Below are 15953 nucleotides of genomic sequence, written 5' to 3' on the forward strand. Positions count from 1 at the left end.
AACCCTGAGAAGGTACCTGCTGCTCTCCATTGCCTCTGAACATGGCCCTGTTGACTAAATCACTGTTGGACACCCAGTGTTCAGATATCAGTGTGGGGTTGGGTCCTGACTCACTTAAAGCTCTTACAGCTGAGGAAAAGCATTTTCAAATAGTACCGTTCTGTTCCATTTGTAAACTTCCAGGAAATGTCTGCCTTCCTGCTCTAAACTTCTCTTAGGTGCAGCACTCAATACTGGGGTATGAAGTGTCTGGATTGTGTAAACGAGGAAGATGTGGATTTCTCCTCCTCCTTAATGCCTTGGCCTCAAAACCAACTTCCCTGCTTGGACTTAAACCATCCTTTTTTCCATTTTCTTTTGGAAGAGTGGTATGTGACAGAAAAAAGACTTGCATTTGCATGCAGGAGGAGAAATGAACACTCTACTGCTCCACTGCAGTGGCTTAAGTCAACCTCAACCACTCAGAAGTATTATAAATTAACAACCTAAAGGAATTGTGTGATTTGGAGTTAACTACAGAGGTGATGAGGGCTCTCCGTGGCTGATATGACAGTCACGTTAGGTAACAGGCAATGGACATGAGCAGGAATATTGATTTATAACCACAAAGTGTAGTGAATGGCGTTTCCATGCTTTTGCATCTCTTCCCACCAGCTGCCACAGCTTGATTTATGTTTACGGATGAATTGTAATTTTTTGTTTCCAAATGAGCCCTTGTCTTGGCACAGCAAACTTGAAGATGGTTGAGACATTTCCTCTTCCTCATCTCCTGTTGCCTCTTTGTTTTTTTTCAAGCTATTCCAGTGGTGTTTAAATATCACTTCATTGTGGAATTTGCTTACATTTCAGTCAAGGTGGTTATTTATATGAGTAATAATTATTTGCATAATTAGAATCCAAAATGGGTAGGCATGGTTGAGAAGCTTTCCAGAGCATTGTGAAAAGCTCAGGAGAACCTAGGAGAACCACATTATATTCTTGTTCCCCCGATTTCTTTACACACTTTCCTTTCCCAGAATGCACTGCTTTGGCTCTCTGCTATTCAAGACTGTAACTAGGAAAGTCCAGAGAAGGGAAGATGGTGACCTAATCCTGTTCATATTTGGTTTGTGTTTGTAAGAACCTGGGTTTGCACCCGGGTAGGTACATATCATAGTACTATTGGGCTCCTGATCCCAAGTCCATCAATGCTTAAGGAAATCAATTGAATACTCTTTAGGCAATTCAGGTACTTGTGACATTCTTTTTATTCTCTGTGTGCACCTATCAGGCACTGGGTGCTGATCATCCACCTAAAATTCCCTTTCCAGCATCTGAAAATGGTACTTGAAAAGCTGCTGTGTTTGTTTTTCCCTTTTTCACCTCTCCAACAGAGACTTACATGCTAAAATAGGTATGCCAGAGTTCAGTAAGTGTTTGTACAATGCTGTCAGACACATGGTGTGATTCTTTGGGTTGTCCTGTGCATGGCCAGGAGCTTAACTTGACCTTGTGGGTCTCTTCGAACTTAGGATATTCTATGATTTTAGGACTGGAGCCAGTACTGTCAACTATAGAATTGTAGAATCATGGAATGGCTTGGGTTGAAAGGGACCTTCCAGATCATCTCATTCCAACCCCCATGCCATGGGCAGGGACACCTTTCACTAGATCAGGTTGCTCAAATCCCCTTCCTCCAGCCTGGCCTTGAACAGTTCCAGGGATGGGGCATCCACAACTTCTCTGGGCAACCTATTCCAGTGCCTCACCAATCTCACAGTGAAGAATTTCTTCCTAATATCTAATCTCACCCTGCCCTCTGACAGTTTAAAGCCATTACCCCTTGTCCTGTCACTCCATGCCTTCTCAAAAGTCCCTCTCCATCTGTCTTGTAGCCCTTTAGATACTGGAAGGGGCTCTAAGATGTCCTTGGAGCCTTCTTTCCTCCAGGCTGGACAAACCCAACTCTCTCAGCCCGTCTCCACGGCAGAGGTGCTCTGGCCCTTAACGATCACCTCAGCGCCTCCCCTTTGCTTCTCTTTTCCAGAACATGAAAACTTCACTCCAAAACTGCCAGAGACACTCCTGGAACACAGCCCGCATCGCTCCGGACGTACATACGTCCGACCGTAAGGAACACCCTGGTTGTGAGGTGACAACCCGACACCTCCCCCGCGGATCCACGATGACTGTGAGGGGGAATTGCATCATAGAGCAGCGCGGTTCCTGTTCCGGCGGCGGCGATGGTGGAGCAGGGAGGCGGTGGCGGCGCCATGAGTTTCCTCAAGCGGTTCCCGCCGCCGGCCGATGGCGTTCGGCACCAGCAGCCGGACACGGAGGCGCTGCTGGCGGGGCGCAGCCTGGGCGCCGGCACCCTCTACATCGCCGAGAGGTACGGGGGAACACACGGCGCTGGGGACCCCTCGGAGGGCCGTGCTGTGAGGGGCTGCCCCTGAGGGCGTCCTCAGGGGGCTGCGGGGTATCCTGAGGGGGCCGGCGGGTGGGAGCCTTCCCTGAGAGGCTCTCAACCCTGAGGGGCCTGTGGGGTCACCTCTGAGGGGACCTGCCCGAAGGGGGATGTGGGTGATTTGGATAAGGATGTGGAGGAGGCCCTCGAGGGGGGGGGCTGTGAGGGGCATCGGTGTGAGTGTCCCGCTGTTCCTGCTCGAAACGGTGTTTTAAACAAGGCAAGAGGGAACAGCGCGGCAAGGGAGCCCGACTGGTGGTGCATTCAGGGCCAGGCTGGATGGGGCTAGGAGCAAGCTGGTCTAGTGGAAGGTGTCCCTGCCCATGGCAGGGGCTTGGGACTAGATGATCATGAAGGTCCTTTTCAACCCAAACCATTCTATTATGAAAAACACAGGGAAGTGGATGGGGCTGTTGGGTTTCTGCTGTTATTAGCTATTGTGGTTCTTTCATGTTGCATTAATCACGTGGAGACTATGTTCTTACTAGGCAGAAATCAGTCTGGTTATTCTGGAAGATGTTATCTGAGCTCTTTACAGTCTCCTTTAAATCCTCTCTGCATTGTATAGCTCAAGAAGACAGCTTAATGATTAAACTAACATAATTTTCTTTGACCATGGAAAATACTCGTAATGTATTCTGCACTAGAAGAGCATTGTTAGAACAAAAATGTCATTTAGATTGTGCATGGAGGAGTGAATTGTCTTTTAAAACCTTTGGACTAGGAAACATTTATAAAACGGTCAATATTTTACCCCACCTGAGCTTGTTAGTGGTGTTGTGTTGGAGAAGAATCTCTTTGGAATTTTGTTTACTGTTTTGTTTAGTTTGATCACAGATACTGGAGCTTTTGTTCGTGGAGCATCAGGTCTCAAGAGGTGTAATGCTGAGTTTCCTTGTAACTTGCTTTCAATAGATTTTTGTGTGAGGCACAATACAAGGCTTTCACCTTCCTCTCAACATGTTTGGAGCATGTTGCAGAGGTTTTACCATAGTCACTTGCTGATAATGAATAGAAAATGCCAGTGTTTGCAGGAATGCCGTGGGAGAACTGGGCACCCAGGAGGACAGCGTGGTTCTGGATCCGTGTGCTAATTCTCTGTCAGCAGCTTTAAACATTGAGGACTGCCCAATTGCGGCTAGGAAAGAAATTCTTTGCTCCCACTGCACTAGTTCTTGCTCTCAGCCAAATTTTCCAAGGCACGGAGTCTTCTGTGACCTTTCCATTGGTTCTGTCCCTCCACAAAAGCTTATGAATGCTGGGTTTTGCATGTGGTGGAGGTCTCGCTTTCTGCCCATCGATATTTCTGTTCACTGTGTGACCTCATTGATCGCAGACACCCAAAACTAGCTTGAGTGTGATTTCTCATTGGCTTAGAAAGATGTTGATCATTCTGATATGAAGGAGGCAGCGCCCAGTGGTGACAGCCTGTGCTGTCTCTTGCTGTGGTTAGTTAGGGATGAGAGTGAAAATGGGGGGAAGCAGATGTTATACAGATAAGTTGCAAGGGATGGAATACCCATAACCTGGCTTTGTTAGCTCTGCTGATCACAGAACTGTTTGTTTTTATACATCCAGGCTATACTCACATCAGATCTATAATTCTCTAGAATTGACTTTCCTTTCAGTGTTCTCCTTGTCTTGAAAAACCACATTGCATAGTTTGAGTTATAAATCACACTCTGGAACCACTGTAGTTATCTTTGGAATGATAGGTATCTACAGGGAGAAGCAAATGAAGAGGTAAGGAGAGAAATTCAGCATTCAGTACAAATGTGATAAAGCTGCGATGTGTTTGGGGTGCTCAGCTTCACATTCTTTGAGAAGAGGTTTCTTTTACCTCAGCCAACAGTTAATGCCATTGCAAAGTCCTGTTTGGGCAGGTCCAGGTCCATGCATGCCTGGAGAGTGCCTTGTCCAGAATTACTCTTTTGGGGTTGTTTTGCTTTTCTGCAGGCTTGAGTCAGGTACTGTGGATACCACTGTTAGTTTGTAACTTGTCTCTTCCCCCCCTCCACCTTCCTTGTTAGTCGCCTGTCTTGGCTGGAAAACTCTGGAGTTGGCTTCTCCTTGGATTATCCCACCATAAGCTTACATGCCGTCTCCAGGGACCTGAGCGCCTTCCCAAGGGAGCACTTGTATGTCATGGTGAACGCCAAATTTGAAGGTATGCCCAGAGTGTTCCTTGATGCTCCCACACTGTCCTGAGTGACATGATTTCTTCTTCAAAAAGAGTAAATGTTGGTTTTAAAAATTATATGCTTCATTTGAGTAATAGCTTGTCTTTTCTTTTTCATTTTTACGAAGTATAGTTATCTTAAAAGTACAGCTTTGCACTCTTCTGGAGATGCTTCTGTACAGTTCTGCTCTCAGCATGTGACTGTGTACAGCTGGAGATGCTTAGAATCAGTTCGCTGCTCTGTTACACTGTTTTAAACAATTTAGTTCCTCTGCAGTCTCCCTGTGATTCCAGCTTGGGTATAATTTTTTCTTTATTGAATTTATGTTAATGTTGCTGCCCTCTCCAGGCTTTATGGATTCCTGCTGTTTCACAGCAGCCTGGAAATTTTCATTAATTTTCTCCCACAGCTTACTTGAAAACAAAAAAAGACAATAGGTCATGTGACCAGGCTTTAATGGATCTTTGTAGATTGCCCACAAAACCCACCTTTTGGGCTGTTCTTGCTTTGATATCGAGAAAACAAACTTTCTGTTTCATTGGGGGTTTTTTGATGTATTAATCTTTTTTCTTATGGTAGACCTGTTAATATTTTAAGTGTGTCATAAACTGCCATCTCAATTGAAGAGTAATGGGTGTTAAGTGTTGGGCAGGTCTTCTTTCCCCTTCATGCCTACTGGTCATAATAGTTAAAGGTTAAAATCTGGCATTTAATTTTTTTTTTTAGTGTATCCAGAAAGTAATGACAAGACTCTGAGGAGGCAGAGCCGTTTCTAAGCTATTAATGCTCTTCATTATTTCCTTCTCTCAAGTTACTAATAATCTCTGACAGTCTATCACTACAAATAACAAGAGAACATGCATCCTCCTCTTGGTTCTTCTTCCTCATTTTCCTTTAATGGGTTATTTTGAAGTAAACTGAGCCTCGTCTGAAGAAAGATACTGTTTCTAGCTTTTAATTAGTTCTGATCATGGTGTTTAAAAATACAGATATCATGTGTTAATTCTTATCTAGAAATCATTAATAGACTGATTTTTGTGGTATTTCTTCTGTGTGTGTAAATTTTCTTTTATATATATGTACTCTGCCTACAGTAAATCTTCTAAAGCAAGTAGATTTTAGTTTTCAAGTCTAGCCCTGGTCTGCAGTTTTAACTGCTGAACAGTGTTAAACCCAAACCTTTCTGCTTTCTTGGCTGCAGGAGTCTTCATTCTCAGTTGAGCAGAGAACATTTTGTTCTTCTCTGAAAGTTTTTGTTGTGCTCTCTATGAGTGTGTGCCTTGTCCTCACCCCTTTTTTAGAAAAAGGCACTCAGAGGTTGACTCCATTGAAAACAAAGAGCTGGACTCAACAGTAACAAGCTGTGCCTGCGGGTGTCAGTCGGAAAAGGATTGGGTAGCTTCCTTTGCACACTACATTTTTGGGGGCAGCTGGCTGGCAGCTTCTTGGCATCTTCATATTTTTGGTGGTGCCAGTTTTGTATGTGATAAAAGCCACTCTCAGTGGAACAGCCTCTTCTTCTGTAGAAAATAGTTATGCGCTTTTGAGGCTGTCAGTGCAGTGTCCCCAGCCACAAAGTGACGAACTGCAGCCATCTCTGTGGTTTTTATATTCACAGAAAGTAAAACACCATGTTGTTGCTTATTTATTCATGCAGAGAAGCCAGGAAGCGCCGTCTTGCCCGCAGTTGTCACTGGCTCTGGGTGCACTTTCTACCTCTGACATCTCGCTGGCCAGCTAGGAATACTGGAAATGGAGTAGAGATCCTCTGTAAATGTCAGAGTCCCCTGTGAAGGGCCACACTGGAAGGTGGCTGATTTCATGACAGTAATGTTAAGGATCTGTAAAATTCATGTGATTTAAAAAAAGTCATGTAGTGTTATGCAAGTAAATGGCAACAACTGTGAATTAGGGGCAGGGGATGAGCACAGTTGTTTTTAATAAGGATCAGGCAATTTTCCTCAGGTGCATGAATACATTGTGTGACCATTACAGAAATCTCAAGTCATAAAATTATAAATAGAGAAGTTTTTGTGTGCGTTGCAAGTGCTGTCAAGGTGCTGTGAGAGGACCTCATATGTCCATGTGAGTCCTGGAATCTCATGGGGTTTTCTGGGAGAACAGGGTGGGGTTTTTTGTGCCTCTGTCAGGTTGTGTCCAGGTTTCTGATTTGATTACACGTGTGTTCCTGAAAGAATAAACAAATGTGACTTCTTTCTTTTTCTATTTTTTTTTCAACTAAATAAATGCATTTCTCTTAAATATTTCAATGTCCTAAAGAGGAAACAAAAGAGGCTCCCATGGCTGAAGGGGAGGAGGAGGACGACGACAGTGATGACGATATTGAACCGATTGCAGAATTCCGATTTGTACCTAGTGACAAATCAGCCTGTAAGTGAGGGGGAATTTGTGTCTTAGTTTAAAGTCCTGGCTATATGTGGAAGGCAGTGGGGTACAGAGATATAAATGCCATGATTTTTCAGTGCCCTTCTTTTAATTCCTTGATTCCTGTGTGCTGAAAAGAACAAAGCAAATTTTTTTATCTGGCTTGAAGCTGGAATATTTCAAGCAGCTGCTTCTCAAGGAAAATTCCAGTGCTTTAAAATAGAGACTGTTGAGTATAAATACATGACATGAACAGTCTCGCTTATATACATTTGGAGAGAACACGTATGGGAAATGTCTTTTAAATTACTAATTCAGTGATATTTGAGTCAGCGACAATTTCATTAGGAAAATGTTAATACCCAGACACTACCACTGGAAAGCAGTCATATCTCGTCTGGTGTGGTGCTTACAGTTGGATTCAAGTTTTAAGAATCTGATGAATGAGATCCTGCAAGGATTCCTGTAGGGGGTAACCACAGGTGGAATTGTCCATAGTCCATTTCACCTTTATCATCAGTGAAGTTATGGAGAAGTGCTGTTAAGAGGATAAAGCACCAAGCTGGGATCTAGGAAACACGATTTGTTTCCTGCATGGCTGCTGACTTGTGAGATGATGTTTTCGAACATGAATTCAGTGGTGGTTCTGCTAAAGGAATATTCTTAATCTCTTTGATCACTCAGTCCAGGATTTCTTGCCTGTTGTTTTGGGGTATTGGTGTAGAAACAAGGGAGGTTTGTGTTCACTTGTGTTCCTGCAGTGGAAGCCATGTTTTCAGCCATGTGTGAATGCCAAGCTCTGCACCCAGACCCGGATGATGACGATTCAGACAACGATTACGAAGGGGACGAGTACGATGTTGAGGCTCGCGGTTGGTAACAGTTGCTTCTTTTGAAATACCTGTCAGCATTTGGACGCCTGGTATCTGTTTATTACTCGTCTTGCCAAAACATTCTTTTTGTCACAGACACAGTATAGAAACACATAAATCTGCAGGTAATGTGTAGTTTAGCTGTCACAAATCACAGGAATTCAGCAAAAGCATTGTTCTGGTTCTCAAAAGGCCACAGATGCAAACAGCAGGCTTTCCTGTGCCCAGTGGCTGTGCTAGCCCAGGTTCAGTGCCCATGCTGCAGTGTGGTCAGTTCACATCACTGTGTACATTCTGTACCTCATGGAAGTAGCTTTTTTATCTCAGTCAGTTAATCTGAGCATAACTTGCCTAGCTGATGTCCTACTCCTCCACCCCTGCATGTTGCAGGCTCCTAAACTTAGGTCTGATAAACACAAACTTGTTTTTGCAGAGCTAGAACAAGGTGACATCCCAAGCTTTTACACGTACGAAGAAGGATTGTCACATTTAACTGCAGAAGGTCAGGCCACGCTGGAGAGGTTAGAAGGCATGTTAGCCCAGTCTGTCAGCACTCAGTACAACATGGCTGGAGTGAGAACAGAGGACTCGATAAGGGAGTTTGAAGGTAAGAAATTCTTTTGTTTTACTAAAGAATATCTTCATCAATGACATAGCCAGTGGGATCGACTGCACCCTCAGCAAGCTTGCAGATGACACCAAGCTGAGGGGTGCAGTTGATACTCCTGAAGGATGGGATGCCATCCAGAAGGACCTGGACAGACTTGAGGAGTGGGCCCATGGGAACTTAATGAGGTTCAACAAGGCCAAGTCCAAAGTGCTGCACGTGAATTGGGGCAACTCCTGGTATTGATGCAAGCTGGGGGATGAAGGGATTAAGAGCAACCCTGTCAAAAAGGACTTGGGGGTGCTGGAGGTTCAAAAGTTGGACATGAGCTAGCAATGTGGGATCCCAGCCCAGAAAACCATATTCTGGGCTGCATCAAAAGCAGTGTGGCCAGCAGGTTGAGGGAGGTGATTCTGCCCCTCTGTTCCCTCTGGTGAGGCCCCACCCAGAGTACTGCATCCAGCTCTGGGGTCCGGAGCATAAGAAGGACATGGACCTACTGGAGCGAGTCCAGAGGAGGTCATGAAGATGATCAGGGGGCTGGAGCACCTCTCCTATGGGGACAGATTGAGACAGTTGGGGTTGTTCAGCCTGGAGAAGAGAAGGCTCTGGGCACATGTTATTGAGGCCTTTCAGTACTTTAAGATAGGGACAGACTTTTTGGTAAGGCCAGTTGCCATAGGACAAGGGGAATCACTTCAAACCAAAAGAGGAGAGATTCAGATGCTAAAAGATTTTTTACCATGAGGGGGGTGAGGCACTGACACAGGTTACCCAGAGAAGCTGTGAAAGCCCCATCCCTGAAAGTGTTCAATACCAGGTTGAATGGGGCTTTGAGAAACCCCGTCTAGTGGAAGGTGTCCCTGCCCATGGCTGCAAGGTCCCTTCCAACCTAAACCATTCTGTGATTCTGTGATGTGAAAGCAGTGGTTCTCCAATCTGGCTAATCCATAAACACAAGGACAGAGCAAGTATGACGGTGTGAGTGACACTTCACTGCAAAAGGTATCACCCACATGCCTATGGCCCTACAAGGCAGGGTGTTGCCAGCTGTGTGAGGGCTGCTCTGTTAGAGAGTGAGCACTGCTGTGTTAAGAATGCTTGATTCTTACCGGTATGATTTCCTGGAATAGTGGTAGAGTGAAGTGGATTTAGGATTAAAAAAAAATTAAACTTGTCAGTCTACACTGGGATTAGGAAGCAATTTCTACTCTAGCTGAGTTGTAGTTTTTGTTTGGTTTTTTAATACCCTAAACTGTAAGTTAATAATTGTCTTAACAGAGTTCAGGGTGAATTCAGAAACAATGAAACATACTGAAAGAGATGTAAAAAGAAGATCTGTTTTCTTGAAGGATTCTGTCTTTTAATTCTACTGATTGTTCAAATATGTATTTAAGGAGTAAAATCTCTTTCTGTTGGGTGAAAAAAAATGGATCTCTCAGGCTTTGCCTTTTCTGCATCCTGTTTTCAATGGAGCAATATATTACTTGGGAGAAGAATAGGGAAGCAGTTTAGTAGCATTGCTTTTTTTAATCTATATAAATTGCAGTGCTTTTAATATGCCCTGATGTTTTTGAAAGATGGAGAATGATGCAGCAGTTGTGGATTTCTAGCAATCAGCTTGTGTAGAACAGTCAACAAAATAATAACTAACTTGTTCTCATCCACAGGGATGATTTTTTTAATCTTACCTGTTTTGTTTGTTGTTTACAGGTTCTCTTTGTTCTGCAACTTCGAATAAATTTATGTAATGTAAAGACAACCTTAGGTGATACACTCCTGTTTTAGCAGTGCCCTTTGTTTGAAAATTTAGTCAGGTTTCTGAACCCCAAAATTTTGAAAATGAATATAAATTGAACAGCAAGTATGTCACATGTCTCAGTCATCTTCATCAGATTTGTTTATTTTCCTAATCTTATTTGCTATGGTACTGCTGCTTGGTTTTCTGCAATTATAAATCTCCCCAGGGCTGCTCAGTTTCAGAATTACATTAATGTTTGACATTGTGGCATAGAGCAATTGTTCTTTTTTTTCAACTTGATGACTGTTGAAACTGGTTTCAGAACAGGATCTAACCTCTTTTTGCTAGAGCATAATTAGAGGTATACAAAGGAATTGTTACACCATTTGTTACACTGAAACTTCATTTAAAACATGAAATAGTTTTAATCCAGTGTTTAAGTCATTCAATAAGACAGGGTGAGGTGAGGTTGTAGGAAGCAGTGACATCTTTAAGTGACCAACCAGTAGACCTGGAACAAACCCAGAAACTTGCGAGCACATCAGTGTTTTCTTAAGCTGCTTTCAGGAGTTCAGAGGATTTTTCTGTCTTTGCCACCTCTTGTCAGCAGAGGGCATCTGCACTCTTTTCTGTGAAAACATCATCCACTTGGTTACAGAGCATTGGCTGTTTCTTTCAGATGGGATGGAGGTGGACGTAGCACCAGTAGTCGCCGGGCAGTTTGAAGACGCAGAAGTCGATCACTGAGGAGGACCTACGCTGCTGTAAGTTCCTCTGACTTCCAACAGCAGTGCTTTTCAGTCCTGCAGAGCCTTCCCTCTCAGTGATGTGTGTAATGTATGTGATCCCAGATCTCCTTTGGGAAATGTTTCATGATCATATCAGTATGATGATGATGATTTAGAGGATGGAAAAGGTAACTGTAGTTAGCACAAGTGTGGAAAGATGTTCAATGATCTGTCCAAAATGCCTACTGGCATCACCCTGCAGAGGCAACCTGTGTGGATATGCCTGTCTGGAAGACAGGTCAGCCCTTTAGTTGATTTAAGAATTGTCCAATCTCAAAGGCTCTTAGATACTGGTATACGAATGCTGGAGCCATCCCTGGGAAGTTACTGTCCTTAGTATGTTTTGCCCTTAGTGTGCAGGATTTCACAGGCCATTTAGGGAGGCAGGACAGTTCATAGTGCTGAAAGTCCATCTCTTCCTTCACTGTTAGCGGAGCAGGAACAGTTCCTGGTAAAGTACTGTGCAGTTCCTGGTAAAGTTACCGTGCAGTCTGGATGGGATTGCTGTCAGGACCGCACAGCTTACAGGCAACACCCTGCTCAGGTGGTTGTGCCAGTGTGCCCTCTTGCCTACCATCACCTGTGCTGCTTTCTCCTGTTATTAGCTACAAGATGTGCCAGTGTTTCCTTGCTGGTGCTGTGTGCGAGAGGAAGAGCAGCTTTTTCTGGGGCTGTCTGTGGAAATGCACAGGCACAGCAGGGGTTGTGATCACTACTGCACAGACTGCACGTGGTGCTCCAGTGGTGCTGCAAGGTCCCAGTTCTTCTGCCTCTCTCGTAAGCGAGACTGACAGCCCTTACCTTAAAGTGAGTGTCACACTATCCCACTTGAAACGCCAGAGAAAACAGTTGTGGAGCAGACAGCTAGAAACTTGGAGGAGGAAGGAGGAAAGGGCCACAAATAGGAAGATGACACACTGAAAAAAGTCAGTGGAAAGTAGTTAATTGGGGCTTACAGTGTCACTGAGAAAGAGGCCACAGTCCCCGAGTAAGGCTGTTGCAGAGGGGTGATGCACAGCTGCTTTCCTCCTCTGTTGCTTTTCTTTGTTGTTGCAGTTCGGAAAGTCTCAGAGTAGTTCTGTGTTCTCTTACCTCAACCACTGCCAGTGGTGCTGAATTGGTATTTATCGTGTAAGAGCTCAAACTTTTCTGCAGTCACAGTTCTACCCTGGGAAGGACTTCACAGAACAGAGACGAGTTCTTCCAAAAAAGTCCAGATACTGGTTGTCCTGCCACTGGATGGTTACCCAGTTTGGTAAAGGACAGACTTCAAAATTAAAGAAAAGCCTTTAGCTGTAGATCAAGTACACTCTTAGAGAGTGAATGGAAAGTTTGGCTCCAATGACTCCATCTCCAAGATTACTCTGGCCTCTGGTTTATTAAAAAAAAAAAATCATGCTGTGGAAAAATTCAGATTTGAGTGCTTTATTTATTATCCGGGTTTAAACTTGAGCTGGATTAAGGAGACTTAATGGCTGATAGCAGATCTCTAAGGAGTCTGAAAGTGCTGGTGGAAGTGCTGTAGACTGATCTTCTAGCAAAGCGCAAAATACACCCAGTAAGAAGTAGTTTTGGTCATGGAATTCTTCCTGCTGCTTACTCCATGCCTTCCATGGTGCAGCACATGGCTGTGGGAGAATAATGCTGTGATAGGTGACTGGAGAGGGATTCTTTCTCTCTTTTGCTTGTGCTGATCAGAGCTGAGGAGCTGATCCCTGTCCAAGCAGATAAGTGACCTGCATGTGCAGTGTCAGGTGTTGGCAGTGACGTTGCTCCAGGTGGCAGTTCGGGAGCCATGAATGCAGTGGCCCTTTTTAAGTAACCACCAGCCTGAGTGTGTTGATGTAATTTAAGTAAGTTCAGAAATCTAGGATCTAAGGCAGCGATACATAGCTGAAGGTGCAAAGTGACAAGGACACTCTTGGAGCTCTGTGCTAATGACCGTGCTAACAAGTTTGAGCATGAGGGTGCCTTGGCTCTGCACTCCGAAAATAAGGATGGAGAGGGAGCCTGCTGTGATCTTATGGGTACTCTGTGGAACAGCTCAGCCCTTTTAACCTCCTGAACTGCGAAACGATCTACATGAACATCTTGTTGGTGACCCTATAAAGAGCAGCACAGTGCTCTTGCCTCTAAAGCTCTGCCCCTGTGGGACGCTCATGTTGTGTGTCACTGCTCGTTACTCAAATGGGATGTGACAGTCTCCTGCTGAAGCTCCTGGAAGACTTGCTGATGGTTGATGCGGGATATTTCCACTGTTCTTGCAAGAAGAGGTGTTTTGTCTGCTGCATCACGAGGCTGCAGTAATTGTTCCTAAGCAACCGATATGTCTGTGTGTGGCGGTGCAGCGGGGTCTGCCAGGGCACCCTAGTGCATGCTGTAAGCACATGCTGTCCTTAGCTGACCTCAGTTTGGAGCTGCTGCCAAAGGCAAAGATGCTCAGCCCTTCTGAAAATTAGTGGGTTTGCAGTAAAGTGCTGCCCTCTGACTGCAAACAACAGAGTTACTACTCTGTAAAGGTTAATATTCTTTTATTTTAATGCCAGTTATGTAAACTTGGGTGTCTTGTGTCTTTCAGATTCCTCTTGTGGCACTTCCAGAATAAGCTGTAAAACCGAAGGCATTGCAGTGACTATCGGGAGTTAACCTTTTTTTTTAATGACCTAAGCTTAGACATCTAGGTCAATAAATGCTTTTAGAGTTGTTTAAAACAGGGTTTGACATTTGTGACCACTATGGAGTTATTTAAAAAAAGCAAAACAAACAAAAACAATAAAACCTCTTGCATCTAACACTTGAATGGGGCTAATCGGGGTCATTTCATAGTATCACAGAATGATTTGGGTTGGAACATCCCAGTTAAAGATTATCTAGTTCCAACCCCCCTTGCCATGGGCAGGGATGCCATTCAGTAGATCAGGTTGCTCAGGACCCCATCCCAACGTGGCTACGGAACACTTCCAGGGATGGGTTCACTCTCTGAACAACCTCTCTGGCCTTTTAAAGAAGCCTTTGTAGGAGTTCTAGGACTTGAGAAATAAAACTGTAAGTAGAACAGAATTTTAGATTGTCCTGGAATTTTCCATATTTTTTTACCTGTTCATTGACTCCATGGTGTAGAATGGAAATAGAAGTGTGACAACTAAAAGGAAATAGGGTTGGCCAAGGATTAAAAGCAAAGCTAAATTAAAAGCCCCTCAAGTAACTGGCTTTATCATTTCAGTGCTATCCCTTTCATTTCTCTGAGAAGCAGAGTTTGGGCGTAGAGGAGATGGAATAAAGTCTGTAATGTCCGGAGAAAGAGAACTGTTTTGTGTCTTTATATTAAATGTTAACATTGTTAAATAAACTAAGATTTTTGTATCTCACAACCAGCTCTGTGTTGTAGTTCTCAGTCCTTTTCTTCGGCAAACAGCTTCAGCCCTTGAGTTTCAGCACTCTCTTCTGTAACAAAAAACCTCCAGTGAAGCCATTTTCATCATTTACCCAGATGTGAGGATAAAAGGGTGGAATATTTGCAGTGTGTGCCTGTGATAGAATTAGTCTGACACATCCCAAACTGAGGAACCTGGCCCTAGATTGCCAAGATCTTGGTCCTGCTGCAGCTTTTCCCGTTTCATGTCTCTGTGGGGTGGTGTTTTTGCCATGGGGCAATGTCAGCAAATTCAGGTTGTTCCCACTTCCCCCCCAGTATTGAAAGTCTGATAACAAACTGCTGTTTTCCTTTGATTTGAAGTTGACTTGTGATTCTTTTTGAGGGATATTGTGGTGTTGGTATATGAACAGTTTTCTTTACTGGCCCTACACTCTTGGAATTGTATTGAGTGGTCCTGCCCAGCTTAGCACATTAGGATGTGATCTGGTTTCAAGGTACCTGGTAATTATAAGCACCCTTTGTTGAATATTCATTAGGAATGCCAGTCAAATTAGGGATGTCTTAATAGTGTTGTGAACCATAGCTGAATAAATGAGGTATTTAGCATGTTACACAACAAGACACTCTACAAGAATGTCTGCACTAGCCCCTATATATGCATATGTATATATGTGTTTATGTAAACACGTGCAAGATTTTGTTAGGGATACAGAGCAACAAAGGAGGGTACTGAGTGATGTGTTGATTTTTGCACTGGGATTTGGAGGATCTTAGCATGGTGAGATTTTGGGACAGGTAAAACTGTACTAGCACCATAGTTTAGGCAAAAGGCTCATGCAACTCTAACTCAGCAGTCACTGTTAAAACATACTGGTGGGTTTTTCTGTGTGTGTGTAAATCTGAGTTGCAGTGTGGTCTTTCTGTTCTTTTCCACGCTAAACTGCACACTGTTACATACCCTGGCATTTGGGCACAGTTAACCACAGGGCAGCTGGACTGTACACAGCTCCTCTCAGCACTCTCACTACATCCAAGCACTAGGAAGCTCCAAAGGGAGAATTTATGTTGTACTAATGTAGAGCTCCAGGAACAGACATCTTGTCTTCTAGCCCAATCAATGGAGCAAAATTAATTTTGGTGAGGTGGAAACAAACCTGGATGAGCCCTGAAGGGTAGCACTGAGAAGTGTCTTGTGTGAATTGACGAGTTTTATTTTCAATAAAACTTTGCATTTAGGCTATGTGTGTTGTGTACTTCATAAGCATTCATTGCTTTGAATGTGAAATACTCATTTTTGTCTGTCCTACCAAAAATAGTTAAATTCTTCAGTTCCTAACTTGGGTTTATTTTTCATTGTTTCTGCTACTTTTTGTTTTGCGGGGTTTTTTGTTTGTTTGTTTTGTGTTAATTTAGTTAATTTAAGGCTTGTCTATTTCTTAGTGATTTTTATTTCAATTTTATATTCTACTTCTAGTGGCTATAAACAGAGCAACTACTTGTTAATCACCCAGGTTTGTACCAACTTCTTTTAAACTATATATTATGCCAAAAGAAACAA

The 15953-nt window shown here is 43.7% G+C and overlaps 1 protein-coding gene and 1 long non-coding RNA gene across 2 annotated transcripts; one reads left to right on the plus strand and one right to left on the minus strand.

Annotated features, from left to right (window-relative positions):
* Positions 1 to 1229: 1229 nt before the first annotated feature.
* LOC113964853 lies at positions 1230 to 2192 on the minus strand. The gene is made up of 2 exons (XR_003533318.1): positions 1995 to 2192; positions 1230 to 1384 (listed from the first exon to the last, which is right to left on the minus strand). It is a non-coding gene; the product is annotated as an uncharacterized LOC113964853 (long non-coding RNA).
* A 15-nt stretch (positions 2193 to 2207) lies between these two features.
* CLNS1A (chloride nucleotide-sensitive channel 1A) lies at positions 2208 to 14393 on the plus strand. The gene is made up of 7 exons (XM_027677600.1): positions 2208 to 2371; positions 4477 to 4613; positions 6907 to 7017; positions 7773 to 7883; positions 8317 to 8490; positions 10911 to 10995; positions 13598 to 14393. The coding sequence occupies exons 1-6, from the start codon at positions 2223 to 2225 to the stop codon at positions 10976 to 10978; spliced, it is 750 nt and encodes a 249-aa protein (XP_027533401.1). The 5' UTR covers positions 2208 to 2222; the 3' UTR covers positions 10979 to 10995; positions 13598 to 14393.
* The last annotated feature ends 1560 nt before the right edge of the window (positions 14394 to 15953 follow it).

Source organism: Neopelma chrysocephalum, unplaced genomic scaffold (assembly GCF_003984885.1).
Source record: "Neopelma chrysocephalum unplaced genomic scaffold, ASM398488v2 Primary Assembly neopelma1_43, whole genome shotgun sequence".
NCBI lineage: Eukaryota > Metazoa > Chordata > Aves > Passeriformes > Pipridae > Neopelma > Neopelma chrysocephalum.